General features: G+C 41.7%; 1 protein-coding gene across 3 annotated transcripts; it reads right to left on the minus strand.

Moving 5' to 3' along the window:
• Window positions 1–16,756, minus strand: CREBL2 (cAMP responsive element binding protein like 2). Of its 3 annotated transcripts, XR_007767841.1 has the most exons (5): window positions 16,636–16,756; window positions 6,157–6,354; window positions 4,868–5,015; window positions 1,296–1,418; window positions 1–714 (listed from the first exon to the last, which is right to left on the minus strand). XR_007767841.1 is itself a non-coding variant. In XM_050913756.1 (4 exons), the coding sequence occupies exons 1-4, from the start codon at window positions 16,648–16,650 to the stop codon at window positions 710–712; spliced, it is 366 nt and encodes a 121-aa protein (XP_050769713.1). In that variant the 5' UTR covers window positions 16,651–16,756; the 3' UTR covers window positions 1–709. The 3 variants fall into 3 exon arrangements, 2 of the variants coding, with proteins under 2 accessions (XP_050769713.1, XP_050769714.1); XM_050913756.1 differs by lacking the exon at window positions 1,296–1,418; XM_050913757.1 differs by lacking the exons at window positions 1–714; window positions 1,296–1,418 and adding an exon at window positions 2,934–4,104.
• Between the last annotated feature and the right edge of the window lie 6,520 nt (window positions 16,757–23,276).

Below are 23,276 nucleotides of genomic sequence, written 5' to 3' on the forward strand. Positions count from 1 at the left end.
TTTAGGTTTTTAAAATTTTTTTTTAATGAAGTGTTGCTGAAAAACATTAGCTGAACAATGACAACATTTTCTAGTTACAATTTAAAGTAAGATAAAGAAAATACAAATAATGGTATAATAATATAAAGCAACAGCCTTTGCAGAAATTGCTTAAGGCAATGACTGTAACTGACACTACAAATTCTACTTCTATATCTACATATACAAATCTATACATTCCATAAACAGAGCATCAGTTGAATTTTAGTCCACTGATGCGCTATTCAGTATGGGATACCTCAGATTTTACTGTGGATTAGAAGCTTCTGTTTTCTCATACAAATTCACAACAGAGTCATGCAAGAAATTCAGTTATTGACATAACTTACAGAGAAATTAATGCTCAGTGGCACTACCAGCAGGACATTCACAAGTACATGTGTTTTGCCTTGCTTACCTACAAGAGGGATTTCTACATCAGCCGATCCTCTGTCACTCATGCTGTAATTCTTAAGCATAATGAGAAGGACTAGGGTTCTTATTTCAGCTTTTCCTCTGATTTCTCTGCATTTTTAGACTAGTATCAAACATTTGGTCCTTATATTAACAGTAATTTTATAGCTAATTATGAGATTATGATTTCTTGGAAAGTAGCAAATGGAACTATGATGCCAAATCTTCTCCATCTATGCCAGGAAGAACTAGATTCATTACTGATGTAGATTAATCTTCACCCTAAAATGAAAAAGGGAAAAAAAGGAAAAACAAGTCAGTCACAGGCTCTCTCACAAAGCTAGTCAGGTTTCAGCTGTCAAGAAGGAGAAAAGCTTTTTGAAATTTATCTAATACATTAAAAAAACCAAACACCTCTGATGTAAGTTATAATAGTCTTTTGAAAAGCACTTAATAAAATACAGATTCTTTGACAAACACTTATTATTAACAGATTATGAAAGCAGACTGATTTTTTTTTTTAACATATAATTACAAAATGTTCTCAGTTAAGTGACAATTCGATTAAATGTATGCACTTCATTTTTCAGGATTCTATGCACAAAGCGTATATACAGTATATAAGCATATAAAAAGACAAGACTTATTGCATGTTTTTCTTATGAAGTTTCCACTATCTGGTAAATCCTTGGGTTACATTCTCCAAAAGGATTAGTGTAACTGTACAGTGCTTACTCCATCAGCATCAACCGAGTTCAGTCTTATTACACCTTACTGTAACAGAGTTCTAGCGTTGCTGTAGACACCAAATACTACAGACAGCATTTTTTGAAGACTGTGGATAGTTTCCAAGAGATACCCACCTTTAGCTGGGCAAATGGTTCTAGCTGACCATTAGATTTCCACGGCAAGTGGGAAAATGGAGCATTTCCACGCTTATTTCCTTTCTTCACTGTTTGTGAGAGAGAACCAGCTGCACACACTCACTGCAGGAGAAATGGGTGGAAGGCTGTACCCATCTTACACAAAGAGAGGGTAAGACTAAACCATCCTCCATTATTTAGGGTACTATATGAGACTCCTGGTCAGAGGACCTGGTTGTATCACTTCTAGGAGCCACCTCAATGCAGATGAAGATGGTAAGCATTAGAGTATCAAACGAGCATGAGCCACAAACATTTCTGTTAGTTTTCAAGAGGAACTGCTAAACTCCAAACTCCAAAGTAAAGGACTCCCGGAGATCCATCTAAGGCTAGAACATTTATAACATAGCACGATCTGCCATGTGATGGAAGCCAGAACTTCATCTAATTAATGATTGTTGCTGGGAATCCTACATTTCATAATGAACTACAGCATCTAGAGCAGGTTGGAAAATTGCAGTTAGAGCCTCTAACTATGTGTCACATGTATTTTGGCTTGCAGGACAAACAAGGAAACCGTTTAAGATGATGTAGGCTGTAACATGCTTCCTGTCCCATCTGCATGAAGCACAAAAAACCTGTTAGGACATGGATGCCACTATTTGTGCCACAGAGCTGGGCCCCGGCTTGCCAAACAATCCTGTAATGCCAACTGCTGGCTAAGCCAAGAAGCAGGAGCCTCCGTGATGGGGAACAGATGAAAACTGTTGCTCATCACAATGAGAAATTCCAACTTTTCATTTCCTCCATAAAAGAAAACTTAACTCCTGAGAAGCTTCTTGTTTAGTATCACAGAAAGCGAAACAAAGAAAGAGTGCAGGGAAGAGAGCAAGTGGGGTATTTCTGGTGAGATCAGAGCTGCATTTGTCACATTACCTAGTGCTGAGTAGAGCTGTTTTGGTCACACATACCTAACTCCTCTCCATGTTTTCTACATCCCTGGTTCAGAAAGACACGTAAGTATACACGTAACATTTGAAATATATGTTTAATTACAATACATAGTTTACATTTGAAACTAGACTGTAAGTCTAATTCTAACCAAAAATAATATATTACACTTCTGCCATGATCATGTTACAAAATCCAACTGCAAGGTTCACAGAATACAGTTCTGGACATCTGGCCTAGTTTTTTTTTCCTCCAGAGAATCCAGAAAAAGGACAGGCAAACATTCAACATAGACAAAAATCCCAAAACTTATGGGTTGGCTTTGTTGCTATCTTTCAGGACAAACTGCAGTTCAGAGCTTAAAATACAGGGGGGGACGACCCCTCATATCCTCCCCATCTCTGCTTCAGTGTTACTTAACCTTTCATAATAGTTTTCCATGTCTATGCAACATTTCTAGCAATTGCTAATTAAGTACATGTGTGGAGGGTCTAGAGAATAAACTTAAAACCATGCCTTAAGGATTAATGTATGAGTGCTCAGAATGGAATTCTGAAAACAACTGTGCTGTACACTGAAATACGGCACTTTATTATTTTCAGTGCTTTCGACTAATCATGAATTGAGATAATGCTAAACAGACCCAATTAGTTCAATAAAAAAGAAGGCAACGTTCAGTCTAGCAAAGTCATTCATTGTAATATTTATTCTATGAAACAAAGAAGAAAACATAAGATTAAAAAATGTTCCATGCATTTCATAAAATACAGAGAAAGACATTGTCACAAACAAAACAGAGAATAAGCAAGCAAAAGCCCCACTGAAAATCCCGAGAGCTCCACTATCCACATTGCATCATATAAATGCAAAAAGCATATATAGAGTGGTCTAAGGGAAGTGGCAGGTTATCTGTCAATATCTGGGATGAGTAAATCAGCCCGCAAGACTTTTGCCATTACCTCTTTTATCATAAAACGAAACTGATGCAACTTGTTTTCCCTGCTACCAGTTCTCGGCATTATCTTTGGCTGGGAAACCAGGATAGCACAGCAGAAATCATATTAAGTTGCAGTCTAGAAAGATACTAGGGCTCAAAGTGTAGGTAGATACAGAAAGATAGTAGGGCACAATGGGCAGAAGGAGATGGCAGTTATTCCACTGCTGAAGTAAGGTGGAGGGACACGCTTTAACTATCTTACTGGGAGCATGGGGGGTGGGAAATACATCCTGCAAAAGAAGTATGGGCAGAAGAGGGAATATATCTAGTACCTCTCTTAAAGAGTCCCAATAACATAAAAGACATGCTGCATTACAAACGGATGCTGAGAGCAACATCTTTCTTTAGGTTACAAATTACATTACTATAAACCTTACTGAAACCTTTTGATCCAGTTCCTTCTCCTCGACCTACAGTACTCTATTTGGCTTTAGCAAAGCTGTTACGAGATCCTCCTCTTGCTTTTATTTTACAGAGCCTCTCAGACTCCCACAACGGTTACCAACCACATAACTACCGACCACAAAGCCAGTCTAATTCTGGGCTCTGACACAAAAGCAGCCCCCATCTCTTATTGGGAATGCTCAAAAGCTGCCATAGCTGTATTTGGGGAGGGTGGTGTAGAGAAAGGAAGAACAAGGCTCCGCTTACATAAACACCTATTACCCCAAAAGCCCCACTCCATGCAGGCTTAGGAACACCACAATCAAAGAGTTTCGTGTGGGGAGGAGCAAAGAGAAGACAGCGGACTGGGATCCTTCCCCCTGCATCTGGGGATGCATCCACTTCTCTCACAACAGCATTCTTCTGCTAGCTACCAAGCTATCTCTGCTGCAGTGCGGAAGGTTCTGCATTGGCTTCCTGTGAATGATGCACCATGAGGGAAGATTGTTACAGTTAAAAATGTGGTTTTCATGTTGTTTCTTAAAAACGTAAAGGTAGGAATTCCTATTTTTTTAAAATTTACAGTAAAGTGTAATTTAACCTGTAGCATGAAGTATTACAAAATTAGAAGATGTGAGATATAGAACGGCCCGTTACTACATTAAGGTGTAGTAAGGTATTGCTACACCTTAACTCTGTTCCTTTGTATGTACATATCAGGAATATGACTTTATATCACATGATCTTTTCACCTTTCAATCCCCACAAGAACCTTATTTCATTCCCTGGACAAGCACAAATGAGGCAGAAAGAAGACTCCATAGGAAATCCCAAGTCCAGCATTTCTCACTTTTGAGTGCTTGCAGCTAGAATAATGTTTTCTTGATGGAGTTTTTAAAATTTAATTATGTTTTATGGGCTCCATTTACCTTGCATTAGGAAAACAGAAAATGCTGTAAAAGATTAAGGTCTCAGGTCTTCACAGGTCTCCACAGGCCTTGGCGAAACACAAAGACTGAGTCTTCTTTTAAAATAACTGCCCAGCTTCCTAGCTAGGGTAATTTCTGTGTTGTCCATGTAAACATCACACAGAGTCTTTGTACCACCCACTAAGCTCTTTGCTTCAACCAACTATTTGTGCCCAAAAGCACATCCTTATGTTTCTTCCCACACCACAGCCATCCTCCTACACCACAAAAGATGTAACAAAATAGGAATTAATCATAGGCTGGATACTTACAGGGATTGCTGCTGTTTGCTTCTGTCTTCCCAGCCTTGGCAAGTTTGGTTGAGTTCTGCTGTGCTTTGCCTTGCTCCTCTCCAGTTAGCAGGGCTTTTATTTCAGAGGGGATTTTCCCTTGGTCCATCGCCATGCACCACTGCTTGTACTGAAATATGCAAACACATCAGGCATCAGCAAACTGCCAGCATCACATTAGCAGACAAAACAGAGCTGTAATCTTTACCTTCCGGTATATTAATTTAAGGTTTGAATTTACTGGGCTGAAGCCTCTTACAAAACTGCAGAGCACTAACGAGCTAAGCACGTGTCCATGGTTGCATACCTGGCCCCAGTAAATCCTGTTTCAGTCAATAAACTGCTACTCAGTGGCAGTACTAGACACAATACTGTAATTATTAAACAACACGGAACACTTTGTACATTTTCTCGCTGCTGGCATGCCAGAATACCGTTCCAGTTCATGGCCTATTAAAAACAAATATTTCACATGACTCTGGGGCTGATTGACTATTAAGAGGTCCTTTCTGATTGTGCAAGGCACAGTTACAGCACATGTGCCTTATTCCTAGTTCCCTCATCTTAAATTCTTCATTGGCAGACCCTGAAGCACACCGAAAAGCCTGTGGTCAATTGGCTGACTTTCCACCCAATCCTAACCCTACTCGCTTGTGGCGATTAGGCCTGCCTATCCAAACAAACCTAGTGCAAGGTCAAGGCAATATCCTCAGCTCCAGTGAAATTTCAATGGCAGCTCAGTATCACTGAGGACCTGACTGTACTTCCAGATGAAATATTCTCTTCAGTTAATGCAGCTTATTTGGCCAAGACACCCATCTTATACGTGATGGAACACAGGACAGCTGTGCAACCATCTACACAGAGTGTATGCTACAAGAATCAACCTCCCCAACAGAGACAAAGGTCTGTGGGAAGCAATGACACACTGTGGATATATGTTCCCCCTTGATATTTTAACACATTTCTTTCCACCCTCTACCTCTTTCTACCTCTGTCAGGGTTCTCCAAAACAAACATTTCAAAGACAGACTCATATGCAATGGCACTTTCTTTGCTTGCTTCCAGTTCAAAACCAGCAAATAACTTACAACATGAAGTTCATATTCAACACACAAAGTAGGCAAACAGCTGAATGCATCTGTTACTGATGTTTTGATACCTTATGGCTAGCCAAATCCCACTCTCAGTCACAGTGATTTCGAGAACAAATGTCCATGAGGACAGGTCCCAAATAATATTGAGGGTTAGGTTAAATGACAGTTTCTTACCATTTCAAGCTCTTCTCTGAGAGCGCAGATGGCTCGCTCTCTGCTTGAAACCAGCTCTTCCAGGTACTGGTACCTCAGCTTCTTCCTGGCTCTGCACTCTCTTGCACTCTGACGACTTCTTTCAAGTTTTGCCTTCAAGTCTATTTTGGCTGGTTTACGACCTCGCTTGCCCGGTTTCTTTACCTTGCCTCCAACCACCTGGAAAGGAAGGGTACAGTAAAGATCCTGTTCTGCAAAGGTAATGCTGTAACCATTTCATTGTGCCTACTGGGTGTCTCAAGTAGAAAATCTTGCATATACTTTCACTGATTCTGGAGCAACAGAGGAAATAAGGGGGCTGATGTATCAGTGACGGCATCAAAAACAAAAGGGAGGGATATGACTTCATAGTGAAGTCAGTGCTTAAGCAGTCCTTCTGTAAATGCTACTAATCTGATTTGGAGGAGCTCCACAGAATGGCTGAGGTTGGCAGGGACCTCTGGAGGTCATCTGGTCCAACCCCCGCTGCTCAAGCAGGGCCACCTAGAGCCAGTTGCCCGGGACCATGTCCAGACGGCTTTTGAATATCTCCAAGGTGGGAGACTCCACAAGCCCTCTGGGCAACTTGTGCCAGTGCTCAGCCACCCTCACAGTAAAAAAGCGTTTCCTGATGTTCAGACGGACCCTCCTGTGTTCCAGTTTGTACCCACAGCCTCTGGTCCTCGTGCTGGGTACCACTGAAGAGAGCCTGTCTCCGTCTTCTTTATACCCTCCCCTTCAGGTATTTGTACACACTGATGAGATTCCCTGAGCCTTCTCTTCTCCAGGCTAGATGGTCCCAGCCTTCTCAGCCTTTCTTCACAGGAGAGATGCTCCAGTCCCTTCATCATCTTAGTGGCCTTTTGCTGGACTCTCTCCAGTGGCTCCATTTCTCTCTTGTACTGGGAAGCCCAGAACTGGACACACTACTTCAGATATCTAGGAGGGTATCTGGGACATTGAGGAGACAGAGATGATAGTCAACTTGTAGTGAAGCTGTTTTAATATTACCAACAACCCCTGCCCTAATACTTGCCAGCTCTAGAAATATTATATTATGGAGTTTAACACTCCAATTTGGAAGGAAAAAATATTTATTTATATCAATATAAGCCAAAACTTGGTTTTGCTGCAACAAAATTACCAGAGTTTCAGCCTACGATGAAGGTGATCTGAAGATGAAACTTGTCAGAATTATTCACTAGCCATCTGAGCTTCCTCAGTCCCAATTTCTTTCAAAGGAATCTTCTGAGGATTTTTACTAAACAGGGAACTCAGTTACACTGAGTCCTACCTCTGCTGCCTCTATTCCAGTTGTACCTAACCACCCTGGCCATGTTTACCTTCAAAACATTATTACACAGCCTGGAAAACTGTCTCCTGACACCTCCTCATGCACCCTATCCCAGTGCCTAATTTAGATCTCCCTTGCAGAAATGCAACCCCCTAGTTTCTTGTCCTATGGAGTGCAGATTTTGCAATCATTTTCCCCTCTTCTTCATGGCTCCTTTTTTACAGGTCTGAAAACTTGTCTTGCTACAAATAAAGAAAAGGGAACAGTTTCCTCAATATTTACTCTATGCTTCCCCACCCAAATATTTTACTCTTAACATGAGAGCATGGCACAAGAAAGTCTTAAATATGGTCCAAAACTTAGTACACTGGCCATCAGGTAGTATTGCCCTGTAAGCATTATGCCAGCCACACCCCCCACCTCCCCTCTGAAGTGAGGATTTCTCTTTATTTGCATTCTGACCACACTGTTTGAATGGAGGGAGTGTGGAGAAACACACCTAACACACACACCTACATACAAGAATTTCACTGCTGGCTTAGTGTTTCACCATACTGTATACAGATGGAACTTTTTCTAATAGGCAGTGTTCAAAATATCAGAGTTCATCATAATAAAAAGGCACTTTTTACTGTGTGATGCTACAAAATAAGTCAGCTTTGACATTCAAAGAAGTCACTTGTTCTACAAACTTAGCAGGCTGCAATAAAAACAATAACATAGTGAACTGACGTGCTAGAATAAAGAAAAAAAAGGATTATACAATTAAGCCTATTCTTTCTTCAGAAAGTGAGTCAACAAATCACAGGCCAACATAATCCTACCCTCTCTATATTGCCTGCCTGTTCAGGAGTAGCTGCCTACCATAAGCAAATGGAGGAACAGAAAGTACTTAATGGACATCTAGTGATAATGAAACAAACACAATACATTCAGAAAAGCAAAGGAAAAAAAAAAAATCAAGGAACTGCTGAACACAGTTTGAATAATCCATTCACTCCACCAAGGTGCTCTCCTTAAGATCTCCTAGGTCAGACACTATATTCACCAAAGTAGGATAAAACTAACCAGTCATGGCCAAGGGGGAAAGAAGCTCCAAAGAAAGGAAAGTGACTGTCCCCTTTCGGGCATGACAAGCACGGCTCTGTCTGCTCATGGAACCACACTCATATTTATGCGTGGTTTGATTTATACTCCTAGCTCAGCAGAAGTTAGAAATACACATCGTCTTCCCAGGAGGGGCTATAGGCACTCACAATTTGCTATCTATTATTAATTGCACTTGAAAGATTTCTGGATATTACATTATACACTACAGCCAAAGTACTTAAATTCTCAAAGACTTTTAGCGCCTGAGGCTTTTCTGTGCCAGTGCAAGGTAGTTTAAAGCAAATCTTTGAATTCAAGAGCTAGATAAGGTCTTGTAGAGACATACACTCCAGCTCTCTTAAAAAACCTTTGCCACTCTGAGTTCTGACCCTCTAGAAGAGTGAGCTAGCACTTAAGGTCGGAGTCTCAGCACACCACATACTGCCATATGAACAAAATAATAACTCGAGTCTTAGTCCCACACAGGAGCATCACAGCCATGCCCTTTCACTGGAATGTCAGGCAGGTGAATAGTTGCTACCACGCTGTTTCTCACAAGAAGCAAATTAAAGCTACTGGCAAATAGCACCCAACCTTTCCACAGCCAGCATCTTGGGCAGGCGCTGGCAATGAAAAGCACTCGCAAGCAGCACAGCTTCACAGCAGTTAAATCCATCCAACACCACAATCTCACAAAATAATTTCTTTTTAAGGACCTGTTATTTTAAAGCATCTTGTGTATGTTTATATGCAGCCGGTGCCTTTTTTAAGGTAGGGGTCACATCAACACAGAAAACATACAAAGGGCAAGGGAGAGCGGATCTTTATGCCAGTAAGATATCGAGTGAGTTCATACAAACTCTGAGTTTAAGGCATGTTTTTACAGACAGATCTAGAGATGTGGACATAAAACAGTTAAAGGCACTTTGCAGTCTGCAAGGAAATTAGATGCTGGTGTAGACTGCTTTGCACATTGCAAATGCATCCTGGATCCATCATTATCAATTAACTGCTTCCCCTTTCATCACTCTAGAGAGCTTTCTACAGATAGGTGTACCAGTTGCTCTCTCTCCCCCAAGATCTTTTACCACTGCAGCAGCCCTTTCCTTCTTATGGGAAGAAAAAGGCTTGTACCTCTTGTGTCATTGCTTGCCAATGCTCTAACCACCAGGACTACAGAAATAATGAAAAGCTTCCTTCCCTTTTAACTCTGACTTTAAGCAGCAAGACCCTAATAACCTGCCTTCACACCATCCCAAAAGACTCATACTGTCTTCGTGGCTCCTGAACTGGAGTTCACCATACAATCAGGCATCACCCTGCACAGCTAGTTCAGTAAGCAATTTAATCAAATCCTGCATCCTTAACAGTTTTTCCTCGCCAATATTTAGAAGCTCCTGCTGTAACCTTAAGCAACCCAGCTGGGGAAAAAAAAGCCTGATAAATCCTTTGCCACCATCCCACATTACCATATCTCCCTGGCTTCTAGTCATGTTTGCCTACTCAGTTGCTATGCTGATGTGACAGAAAGACGACAAAGCAGAAGTGCTAGTTGATGTTGAACATGGCAGCAGACCAAGAAAAAACAAGCAAGCAAACATTTTTTGTTCCCTTTGTATTCCTCCGGAGTTTATAAAGGGAAGTGATCTATTAGCATTCAGCAGTAGGGATTTGGTTTTTTTCAGGGAGTCACATGCAATCAAGACCCAGAACAACATTAATCACAAAATTTGTCATAGAAATATTAATGACATGCAGTTGTCAGAAATCTGACCAAGCTCCTATTTCAGTTCACTCAGACTTCAGAAAATAGAAAAGCATAACTCCCTCCCTTTTTAATACAGTACTTAGATCATAACATCATTCTTGCCTGGAATCAGCGTTCAGGTACAAAATTATTTGACCTGGAATTGGAAATAGCTGCAGTTACTTGCCCTGATATAGAAAAAGCCCTCAGATTTCTGGATTTTTTTTATTAGAGGGATTCAGCAGATCTCTACAGAAGCACTGCCAGATTGTGTGATGGAGATACACACATAATATGGCTACTAGCACTCACACCCCCGAGGAACTGAGCCACTCGGATAGAAGATTGTGATAAAGCTGGCCTCACCGTGACATCTGCAGGTTTTGAACAATTTGGCAGATTAAAACAACACTATCTGAAGCACCGTTCACCACTACTGATCCGCAATGCTGATCGCATTGACCAGTTCAGCATCTTCCAGCAGCTCTCAGTTCCTTCACAGATAAACAAGTAGCTCTTAAGTGCTCCATCAATCAGTACTTGAGATCCAGCTCAAGGAATCGTCTTAAGCAGACTCTTGGTTGCATTAGTGGCCGAAGGTATAGGTCTGCAGAATTTAACTTAACATGGAGCTGATGATCACCTACAGAATTTATATAAAACTATAAAAATTATTAGCAAGAAATAAAACCTAAGTGCTGCATTCATTACAGTAGAGCGGGGAGGAATCTATTCATGTTTGCAAATATCTTCTCAAAATCCGTAATCAAATGAAGTTAGTCACAAGTCTCCTAATAAAGATGAAGTTATCTGATCTGCTAAGTCACAGCATACCATTCACAGCAGCAGTATAAAACCCAGCTAGAAAGTATGCTGGTTATTCCTCCATCGCATGACATTTTATATGCTTAACACAGATTATTTAGTTAACTTTCACTGGCAGACAAAATGCATTCAATAATGATCCAAAAATGTAAGATATTTAGCAAGCAAACACTTTAAGTCTTAAGCAGATATGTCAATAGAAATTAATCCTAAAACTCTAATCATATAAAGTGATTAATGTACTAAGAACGTAACTTTTAGCACAGATGTGTAAAGAAGACTATCTTTGCTGAAATGTCTATTTTAAAAAAGCATAAGCTAGGAATAAATATCAAGTTTTCATAAAGTGTTATGCAGGCATCCACAAGTCAAGATGGGTAAGCGTTAAGGTTCAGGGCAGGAATCGCTACTTAGCCTGTGCAGCAATCACCCAGATGCCACCTTACTGCTCAACAGGCGAGAGTCCTCCTCTTCCCCCCAGGAAGGACTCACAGCCTCACGCGTGGAAATGCGTCCACCAGCACGCCACACGCGTTCTCCCAGTTTACACTAACCGAACCCAGGCGCTTCTTTAAACCTATCTCTGTTAGAGCTTGAAACGGGCAACTGGGATGGTCAACTAACACTACCACGTATATCCTCCTAGCCCACCGCAACAATGAAATAAAACTGTTCTAGCTGTTCTATAGGGTTTAAGCTCATCCATTTTACTCACTCATTGCAAACGTGAGAAAGCAGATGCGTCATCTGAGCGATGCTGAGCAGCGACTTGTTAAAACATTTGATGATTTGAAATTGCCCATCTCAAATTATAGCCAAAGCTATTTAGGTTTTATATTTCCAAGCAAGCAGCAATGAGAACACTTTACATTTGGACATGATCCTGGGTGGAAGACTTGTCTAGCCCTTCACAAACCTGCACACTCTGAAAAAGCCCTGAAGGGTGAAAACATAGTAACCCACCTCCTTAACAACTGAGGTCATTATGAAAACAGATCCTGTGCTTTGTTCTCCGCACTAGCTCTCAGTCCCTGCTGCGGCATTCAAAGCATTCCTCAGAGTCGATTCCAGGATCACCTGGGAGATCGCCCCTCTCTTTGTGATCCTGGTCACCCACAACAGCAAGGGTCCTCTAGCACAGCTCTGCCTGTGACATCTCATGAATGAAGACCCATCAAGCCCTCTATTTTAAGCACAAGATTTCACATCTGACTTGCTCCCACACTCCCTCCAAGGGATGTCTGCATCCCCGTAACTATGACTTACGGCAAAATTCCCCTCGGGATCACACATGACTGGGTATTTGATGTTTCAAAGCTAGGCACTGGGGAAAGCAGCACAACTCCTTGTGTGCAGCCTTTTGCTTTGGGCCTTCCCCTGCCCTAACACCCTGCTCCCTCAAAATGGAAAGGCTGTATGAGCACCAGAGCAAGACATCAACAGATGCTAGATCCATAAATAAATGCCCCATACGAACAGTTTATCTGAGGGCTTGCTTTTTCAAACTCAGTTAACACCTGAAAACACTCTGACCGAACCTATTTAAAGGCTTTTCTTTCACTTCACACACTGCAAGTTTGTGGAAGTTTAGAAAGTCGGACTTCAAGACCAACATCCTTGCCCAAGGCCCTGGGACCAGCCTCAAGGAGACCAAACAATCTGAGCTGGAGACCCAGCTTTCAACAGCCACAGCCTCTTTTACAGGTATAAAGGAACTTACTTCTTCATGTAGAGGATGCAGCAATTTATTTACAAGTAGAAGAAAGTCAACAACCAAGAACCAGTCTGTCCAAAGTTGAGAAACTAACCTGGCATTAAAACAAGTGCAAGAGATTGAGATCTACTCTTTCAAAAATCTGAAGAGTGGACTGTTTTATTGTCATCAGAACTGGGTAACAAAGGTTTTCCTAAGCCTGCTTTTTTACCTTCCTTTGTATATCCAACACATATAAGCAGCTGCCTTGAACTAGCAAGGCATTTTAAAAAGCTGTTGGGTGCATTTCACTAAATTTTCATTTCCATTCCAAAAAGTAATCAATTACTACATTCTACTGCTAAGATTAAGAATGATGCATTATACATTTTTTCAAAAAAATCCCACTTCAAATTTAAAAATACTATTTAAAATATTATATTTGTCTCCAAAATGCATTTTTTCTTAAAACTCAATCTACTCATTCATGTTTTGGCTCAGTTCAGCTTATTTTTGAAGAAAAATACATTTCATCTAAACTTTTTGAAAACTAAAGCTATCTTTTCCTTACATGACAAGGATATTTGTAATAAAAGAGGACAACCTCAACCTTTGTTGTTGGTGGTGGTTTGGTTTTTGTTTACTTGTTTTTAATTTCACTGGAATAACAAAAGTGATCTAATGTTAAGAATTTTTTTTATTTCTCATTTCTACCCATAAACTGAGAAGTTAATTACTCACATAAGTATTGCCAGTGTACTCTAAAAACTTCTGTAATTAATACAAAAGATTGCAGTTAGCTATACAGAACTGTATTTTAACAGTTACCAACAAGAGTTATCTATCATCTAACACAAACGTGAAAAATACCTCTTACCCTAATACAAACCCCCTGCTTCCCAACGTATATAATAAATATATAATAAGTTATATGAAGTCCTGTAAACTAACCAAGTAATTTAACCTATAAAGGCTGAAATCACAGTGGCAGAATTTCTCCTTTTTCCTGTGTCTAAATACTTCAGAGGTACGTAAGTGTTATTTTAACAGAGATTAATTGCCAAGGAACAGCTACATCACTAAACTCTTTCCCTTACACAACCAATAGTTCAAACCAAAGCAAGGAGAAGTGAGACCAGTATCTGAACAAGCCCTAGTTTCAGAGCAGCTCTATAGGAGAAAGAAGAGAAGGTCATATTTTGGGTTTGGTTGGGGTTTTCTGTGTGAATAATTTAAGAACATCCTTTAAAACTGGAACATGAAAGTTTCCTAGATCTGACGTTCAGATATTCTACCTCTCCCTTTATTTATTACTATTTCCTTCCCATTTTGAGGAATATATTACAATGAACCATTTTTCTAATGCTCTCTTAAACTGGGTAAGGCTAAATACAGTGCACTAAGAATTAGGGAAAACATTACAGTCTGCAAGCCCAATTCTTTATGTCATGTAAATGAAGGAAAACACCGAACTTGGGTGGATACAGCTATAGAATGGTTACTTCACTACTAATGTGATTTAGTTATCTCAGTTTTTACAGGGAAATTCCTTTCACAGTCACGCTTGTTCAATTCACAGATAAGACCCTCCCATCAGGCAGGCCAACCCTCTCAATAAGGAGGAAAACGTGACTCAGTGGAACTTTTAGAAGATTTCAAGGACACGCTGGCTCAAGCTGTAAGACCGCACTGGCTATAACATGAAGTATAAATAGTGCTTGCCTTATCCTGACACAGCAACATGCAACGGGAAGAGCCCTACCAACAGAAATGGGATCTCTTGAACAGAGCCACCAAACTCTTAGGGCAACCAGCAGCCTCATGAACTTGTTCTGAAAGGAACCACAGCCCTTCAAAACAACTACAGTGAAGCCTTTCAGAGCAGCAGGCACTTACTGACTAATATCAGCTATTTTCAGTAGAAGATATGAGGATCCAATATCATCCGAGATTATTACCTAATAAAAAACCTGCTGTGGTAACAAAGATTTTCAAAGTTTTCCTTAGGTACAGCCATACCCAGTAGTTCTGGGCAGGATCCTTTTCAATGCCACTGTCCTCACAAGTATCTCAGCAGTAAGTTTTAAATAAAAACATCATACTAGGAAACACTAGTTGAGACTGAAGACAGGAAGAATAAATATTCCACTCTGCATTTTTTTTTTTCTTCACTCGACATCAATTTTTCTAAGGAAAAAAAGAGCAAAGACTTCTCTTACTAACTGGGTGAAAAGATTTAGTTTATTTAGTAAATGCGTCCAAAAACGTTTCAGAAAAAAAGCAGATTATCAGGACTCCACAAGACACAACAATAGATCAAAAATTATTTTTTAAATGAAAAATGTGGAAGTTATCTGTTACAAATAAGTTAATTCTGATACAGGAGAAATGAAGTGTTCTTAACACTAAAAGAAATAAAAATCAGCTAATACTCACAAGCTATATATGTCTCAAGAATTAAATCTTCTGGATCTTCTAAACCACCGCCCTGATTACATAAACCTTCATGCAGTTCTCACAGTTTTGAGCATTTGGTTGACTTCAGTGATGCAGATTCCCCCCACCCTCCTCGGCAGCTTTCAGACAAGGCCTCAATAAAACCAAATAGTCCACGTTAAATTGGCAAATCATCATGAACCTTTCATATACTTATGATCCACTCTGTGGATCCTTTGTACTGCCAAATTATTGATCACTTCTAAGTTTCTTAGATTTATTCCCTAAGAAATTACATCAAGTATTTTTTCCCCCCTTTGACTTAAGGCAGATCAGCACAGGCAGTGCGATTTTGTTTTAGTAAAATTCAAGTGGGAAAAAAACAGGTAGCTTGAGAGCTTGAGAACAGATAAGGTACCACAGGCACATGACTACCACATGACCAGTTTTAATACTTAAGCCAAGCTCAGAATTTATTACGAGTCAGAAGACAGCTGCCTCACAGCCTACCTCAAGTGTGGTGTCACCTAGCTCACTCCTGGGGACTTAAGCTATCTACGGCACAAAACCCAGGATATTACCATAACCACCACTCTAGTGAGCTGAAATACCCAGGCTCAACTGGGGGTCTCAGTTGCGAAACGCTGCACGGAGTGGACAAAGCAGTTATTTTCTCAGTCCTCACACGGACCCTGTAGGTCCTGCTTTAGGGGTACGCTGGTGCAAGCAGGCAGAAGAGGCTTTCCTTGTGCATCTTCTGATGTTTCGCTCTGCTTAAATGGAAGACCTGTACCTTCAGGGATGCCACTGTGCTGTTCCCATAAGAAGACACAGGAAGAATCGAAGCACCAGCGCCCATTACAAGGCTGCAACCCAAGCTCCTACCCTAGTACCTTACCATTTGTCCACGGTTGCTATTTATCTAAGAAATTCAGGGTGCTATAGGAGCATGATCCACTGCACCAGACCAGACCACTGGTCTGTACCCAGCCTTTGGCCCATGTCTGGAGCTTTAAAGAAAAGCCAGAAGCAGCATCCAAGTGCTGGGCTCCATTGCAGGCAGCAAGCAAGAAGAATGAAAGGAGACCACCTTCCTGCCAGCAGCGACCAGAGGCCTTCAAGAGAAGATTCCAGAGAAGTTTACTTCAAAAGCCTTTAGCGGGAGCACTCACCTCACTCGTTGTTCCCCGTCTTATCAACCATTATGAGGCTTTGTGGGGGTTTACATCATACACTTGCACACCGCTTGGAGCTTGAACCCGTCGGGCTCAGGCGCAGGAGGGCTACCCGGGCTCCCTGCACCAAACGCACCGCCTCACCGGCTGCCCTCGGCTCCAAAACGGCCCCAGCCCCCGGCCGGACCCCGCAGCCCCTCACCTTGCTGTCATCCATGTGTGCCGCCAGCCCCGGCCCCGCACCGCCGCAGCCCCTGCACAGAGAGCGCACCGGAGCCGCCCGCCCCGGCGAACACCGACACTCACAATCCCCCAGCGCGGCCCGCGGCCCCTGCCATCGCCCGCCGCCCTGTTTGTTTACAGCCGCCCGCCCCGCCCCGCGCTGGGCGGGCGGGGGAGCGGCGGCAGAGCGGTGCGCGCTGGGAAGAGTAGTCTTGCCTGGCCCCGCTGCCATTGGCCGCTGCGGAGGTGAGGGCGGGAAGAACTACAACTCCCAGCAGGCCCAGCTTGGGTGAGGCGGGGAGAGGCGCGGCGATTGGTCCCCGCCCCGCTGGGAGGGAGAACTACATTTCCCAGAAGGCTCCCGCGGCGTACCCGCCTCGCCGCGGGCGGGCTGCTCCCCGTCCCTCCCTCCAGCAGTGACGGGCGTCTTCCTCAGCCCCAGCCGGCGCGGCCGCCGGGGCTTGGGCGGGCGGCCGGCCCAAGGTATCTGATGCCGCCGCCAGTCGTCACCTGTCTCCCATCCTCCGTGAGGGCGTGAGCCCTGATTTTAACCCCAGTCTTTCCTTCCGCCGATGTGACCGCCACCAGTGCCTCCTTCTCCTCCATGTCCAAGCTAGCCGGCCTGCCTTGGCTACAGCCCTGCCCCGCAGCAGCCTCTGGTGATTGTTACAAGGCCATTGAGGTTCCAGCTGAGCAGCCATGTAATGGCTTGAGCATTAAAAAACAAACTAACAAGTTTTCTGCTATTGTTTGCCTTGCTTTGCCCTTCGAGTTCCTGAAGACAGAACAGAGTCTTCCAGGTCGCCTGGATGCTGCGTGGTGTACCGGGACTGAGATCCCAAGCCACCCCAAGTCTGAAGAAGCACTCCCTTTGAGAATTATCCTTTGAGAATACCGGGCTTCCTCTCCTTTCCAGGTCGACACACACCAGAGAAGGTTAATGTTGAATGCTTTTGATGCAAAGCCAAGCCATGCATGTGTGCCCCCCTAGGTCCCTTGAAATTAGGCCCCTGCTTGCTCAAAAGACTCATGTAACCCAGCGAACAACTCTGTAAACATGGTCTGTGTTTCAAGTTTGCAGTGAAACCTGAAGCTAGGCATGTTTCATGTTGCTGCATGTTTCTTTTTATTCATGCAACTCTATTCACAAGAGTTTCCCATGACTTAATCTCTCTTACATGCAACTGTTAAGGCTAAAGGCTTTGTCATGGGATTTTCCCCCTAAATCACAGACCTTCCTCTTGGAGGGATATGCTTTCTGGATGGCAGAGACAAAGCACTTTTATAGGCTTTTTTTTCTGTAAGCTTATATGCTTTTCAGTTGTCAAAGACAAGGCAGTTTGTACACTGCTTCCTATTTGCCTGTCCAAAACCGATGTATCTGTTCTTGCAACTCTGCCCCTGAAATAAAATAAAATTTTAAAAAGCAAGCATGATCAGCACGTTAAGCAAGAGGCACCAGCTAATAAAGTGGAAGGAATAGCTCGCTATGAGCTTGCCTAGGTTGTCTCCTGTGATCCCCTCCCCCATCTTTGCCTTCAAATTCTTGAAGAAGGTGGTGAGGCGCCTTGTACCACCTTTGGCACTATCCTGGGGCCATAAAAGCTGGCTTTAAAAGCCAGTTGGGGGTTTCCCTGGTGAAGGGAAATATTGAGTGGCAAAGAGCCAACATAGCTCACTTAGGCAACCCTCTGTTGCAACATGAGTGGAGGAAGATTAGACAGAGCCCTGATGCTGATTCAGAAAGGCCAGAATCCTTTTAACCAGCAAATTAAAGTTACAGCTGCATCTTTTCCTTCCACTACATTACTCCACACTACCCATTCTGCTTTATATCACTCAAGAAGCAGAGCTCTCAGCTTCTGACCAGGATAAGCACAAGTTCCCTGCCTAAACACTTAAGAGCTTCCATATTTTAGCACGGAACAACTCAAAATATGCATTTCAGTGTGCTTTTCCAATATGGCTATGCTGTCTTCCTAGATGAATACAAACATGCAAATTGAATGGGAGTCTGTCAGAAAGAACAGTTGTGAATGGAATTGAATATTATATATATGCACATATATAGCGCACAAGCTTATGATGTTTTAAACTGATTTTAATAGCTACAAGAAAGTACTTTACAGAGCAAATAGTGAACTCTTGGAGTTTACTGCTACAGGACACTGTAAGGCAGAGCGTTCAGCAGGTTCAAAAAAGGATTAGACAGATTTATGTTTCATAAAGAGGTACTAAAGGGATGTATTCTCCACCATCCCTAATCTAACAGTTTGGGATACTGGGGATGTCTGAGAGGAGCAGAGCACAGAAAAAGGCCAAGTTCACATATTGTCCCTAAAAAGCATCTCCTCCTGCCACTCCCAAAGACAGAATACTGAACTAAATGGACCCATGGTATGACCCAGCGGGGCTTTTCTTTTTTCATGTTGTCTAACAGGTCACCATTTTGACCCCCAAAGACTCACAAGTGAATTAAGATTTTTAAGTAAAACTTCCTTGGTTAAAGGCAGATGATCTGTGTACTAGACCAACTCATCCTCACTAACTGCAGGTTATTGTTTTTCCTAGTAAGTGATCATTCCTAAGTGATTCTCTGAGACATCCTGATGGTTTTATTGCTAAACCATAGTGATGCACACCAAGGAAACACTACCTTGTATTAAACCCAATGATGTCACAAACTGTCTTGCACAATAACTATTGGCAGTTCCCTGCTCAAATGAATTATATTTATTAAAAGAAGGGTTGTGCTTCTGAGATCCAGGGAGACTTTGAGGTATATAAATAAACTGGGTTTGGTGATCAGGCAATAGTTTAAAAAATCATTGCTTATGTCAGTGTGGCTAAAAAAGAGATATAGCTCACAGGGTGATTTTGCATCGTGTGCTAGTATTTGCAGTGATGTCAACACATCCCAAAGAGGTGTTTATTCTCTCTTTCTAGAACTGTAAATGTTTTAAATTGGGCAAATGGAAATCTGTTCCTCTGAAAGCCTGCCTGAAATAAGAATAAATCTTGCAACCTGTTGGCATCAAGACTCAGCATTTTGCTGAAATTGCTCCACTGTCCATTTGTGGAGTCTTTGCAGATTCAGAGCCTTTGAGATCAGTTCATCCATGGATGGGAAAACAAGGATACAGTTAAGATATTTTCTTGTTTGTTTTCCAAATGTACCAAAATGCCAACTGCTTTAATAGAGATGCTAACTCATTTGCCATGGGGGAAAGATTGTGCAAGAACAGCCTTTCAATCCCTTGGGGTTTTTTTGTAGAACCAATAAAGAAATTGCATTTTCCTATACCCTTTACTCTGATACCGAAGAAACTTTACTGAAAATACCAGAAGAAACTCTCGGTCTTTCAGTTTTTAGACTCTGTTGATACTGAGACAGAGAACTCCCTCAACTTGTCATTTATATCCATCAGTTAAATTGTCACTGGCGAGTGACAAAAAAATTGTTTATTTACATAATATTCTATATCTTATTGTCACTTATATAACTATGATAAAAGTATACCTTTTTTTTTTTTTACGTTAGAGAAATAAGATATATATGGTAAAGCTCTGAAAGACCTGGTAAACACATGAACAGCACATTTTAACAAGTACAGTGATTGATCACCTTGTTGGTATGATTAAAAGAAAATTCTATTTAAAATAAAAGCTCTTTGAAAGCTGATTTTTAAAATCTAATCAGTGTTTGAACAAAGCACAGCACATTGGGAGCCTGATCGGTGACTACTTGCTATACACTGTATAATTAAATGTTGATAAGGCGTTTGCTCTCATATTTGCTAAATGTTCTACTTTGTGACAAGATGAGCGCCTTCTGTAATCACAAATGCTGGAACTCACATCTACAAGGGGAGTTCTTCCTGTTTAGCTGTTGCAAATTAACTTCTCAAGTAAAATGGACTCAAAATAAGTTAATTTGGAACAATCAGCTCTTGTCCTGTGCATATACACACAGAGAAAAGTTACAGCTTTATCTAGCCAAACTAACTTTCCTATGTAAGCAAAATCTTGAAACAGTGCTCATGAAGTTTTTATATTGCTGAAGGGATAGACTATTTGTAAATCAAAATATTGCATGAAAATGCTCATGCTGCAGTTGGAAAGGAGCTACTTCATATTTTCTAGCTAGTAGAAGGGAGGAAAAAAAGTCAGATGCTCCTATACTTCACACATATGATTGTTACTTCCAAATAAGATAAGAGAGGAAAACTAGGAATGGTTCAAAAAGGCATTTGAATAACATGGATTTCATGCAGAATTTAAACTAAATATAAAAAACTGAAAACCAAAGAGCAAGACAAACAAATCACTGATTAAGAAGATGACGAAGAGTGGGTTAAAGTTCAACGCGGTGTGCAAGTGAATAAAATTTAATCTTGTTCCGAAACAACAAACAAACAGAGCAGCACAATATGCCACGTTCATGAATGTGAGAGCCATGCTGTATCTGGCGCTTGAACAACAGAGAATTATTGCTGCTGATATGGTAATTGCAGAGGTACAGAAAAAAGTGGGTGGATCATGTGAAATTCATGAAATACTTGAGGTGAATTTACAGCAGGATTAGTCTTTTTCTTTTAATTGTGTACATTGATCTCTATGCGCAACTGGTTTAGTAAAAAAGCTTACTGTTCATTTTCAAGAGGTTTAAAAATCCACTTCAGCTCAGTGTCATTTTTTGTTCTTAAGATATTTTGCAATGTGCCCCTCCCCTTTGGCCTACGCAAACAAATATGCCTGCATATGCATACCTATTAGAGCCAGCCAAAAACTGCTGCCTGTAGCTGACCATTCTGGTAAGAGTACTTCTGGTTGCTTTCCACAACACTTAAAATAATTTTAAACAGTTTTGTCCAGGCCCTGATTCTGTGGCATGGGCTGTGTTCACACTCAAAACATTTACTAATCTAAGTCTGATACTGTTGTCTTGTTCAAGGGCACAAACAAGGTTTCTGCATAGCTTGAGCACAAAATGAAGGACTCGTATGGCAAGCTGGATCTGCGTTGTGACTGGGTCAGAGGACTTCCATGATGACCTTGACTACTTTCAGAAATGTCATTGTGTTTCATGTGAAGGGTCAGGTCATCAAATACAGTGCTTTGCCCTGGTCTGCACCGCTCACTCCATCTTAAGTCAGCATCGTATCAGCTAACTTCTGTTTTGCAACTGTTTTTAAGCATATTGGATTTCCTAGTATTGTTGTAACTGCTGATGAGCCTTGTATTTGCGTTTAACAGGATTTGTATTTAATGAAACTGCTCATGTGAACAAAAGTTACTTACAGGATCAAAGGCTGCACCACGAAAAGTGTTCTATTAACTGGATGTAAATCAAGAACACACTCCTGGATAACACAAACTCATTCGCAGGGCTATTTCAAGGCAACAGGCAAAATAAGCAGTGGGTTACTGGGAACTGGTAGGCTGCCTGCCTTGCCCATCCATACAGGGGAAATAAAAACGTGCTGTTCCAGAAACAGAGACCCTTAACCTGTCATCAGTTCCCTTCTCCCTGGCTCTCAAAATCTTCCTGGCGTGTCCCAGAGCCCCCACTCCACCAATATCTCCTGAAAAAAACACGAAGTTTTCTCTTCCCTTGCCTACATTGCCTCTCCTGCCCTTCCCCTTGGCCAACAATCTACTCCACTTCTCTGAATGAGCCTTTGCTTGAATTGGCTGAGCTGACCAACCTTTGCCGACAAACGTGTCCGTGATGGCACCTGGCAGTAGTTACAGAGGGACACGATCATGCTCAGTGAGCATGGGTCAGATGAAAGGGGCAGAACAATACCAGGTAACACTTTTTTAACATGGCTGGAGCAACCATGGTTTGATTCACCTGAGTAGGTTGGGTTTAGAGCAAATTACTTTTAAGCATGTATTTACAAAAATAGGCGGATCAAATTTTGCATTTCACTTCAGTGAGGTTGCAAAATTTTGCCTATCAATTGGACCAGGTGTGACCCAGTAAAAAAGTGCAGATACTCTTGAACATCTCTTTCTAGTTTCACACAACCTGATGCTCTGCCACCTTCCTTGGGAAGTACTATTGACACCTAAACAATCAATGTAAATACTCCCATGCTTCTCTCTTGGTAACTTACAGCAAATTGGACTGGCTTCTCAGGCATTTGGAGTAATTTAGGTAACAACTCTGTTTTAAGCTCCTCAGTCAGGCATATACCCTGATCACATCCAGTATCTGGGTGAGACCTAGGTAAGAGCCAGCTCCTTTCTCTCCTCTCTAATTTCCATGCAAAGGGAACCTGAATGCATGCTCCTGATGGAAACTGTGTCATATTCAGGTGCCCTGCTTTGTGATGGGGGACCAGCATTTGCCCAGGTGTGACACCAGCTTAGGGCAGACATGGGCATGCCGCTAGAGACAGAGCACAATACAGCTATTTTGGAGGATCTAGTGCACTTTGAGCCTTTTGCTACTCTGACTCAGCTCACTTCAGTCTTGACTTCACTGGAAGAAATGGCATTTAAATTCACAAGTCAGACTGCTAGTTCTCAAACTATCATATGAAAAATGTAACAATCAAGAAAATTGACTACAAATGCACATAAATATCTACTAATTTTCTCCTTGTCATTCAC

This window comes from Gymnogyps californianus, chromosome 1 (assembly GCF_018139145.2).
Source record: "Gymnogyps californianus isolate 813 chromosome 1, ASM1813914v2, whole genome shotgun sequence".
Lineage (NCBI taxonomy): Eukaryota > Metazoa > Chordata > Aves > Accipitriformes > Cathartidae > Gymnogyps > Gymnogyps californianus.

What these genes read in the sequence shown, in the direction of transcription:
- CREBL2 (XM_050913756.1), bottom strand. An exon ending in TCAGAGAAGAGCTTGAAATG is followed by an intron (nt 5,016 to 6,156) that starts GTAAGAAACTGT and finishes TGCATATTTCAG; the next exon opens with TACAAGCAGTGGTGCATGGC.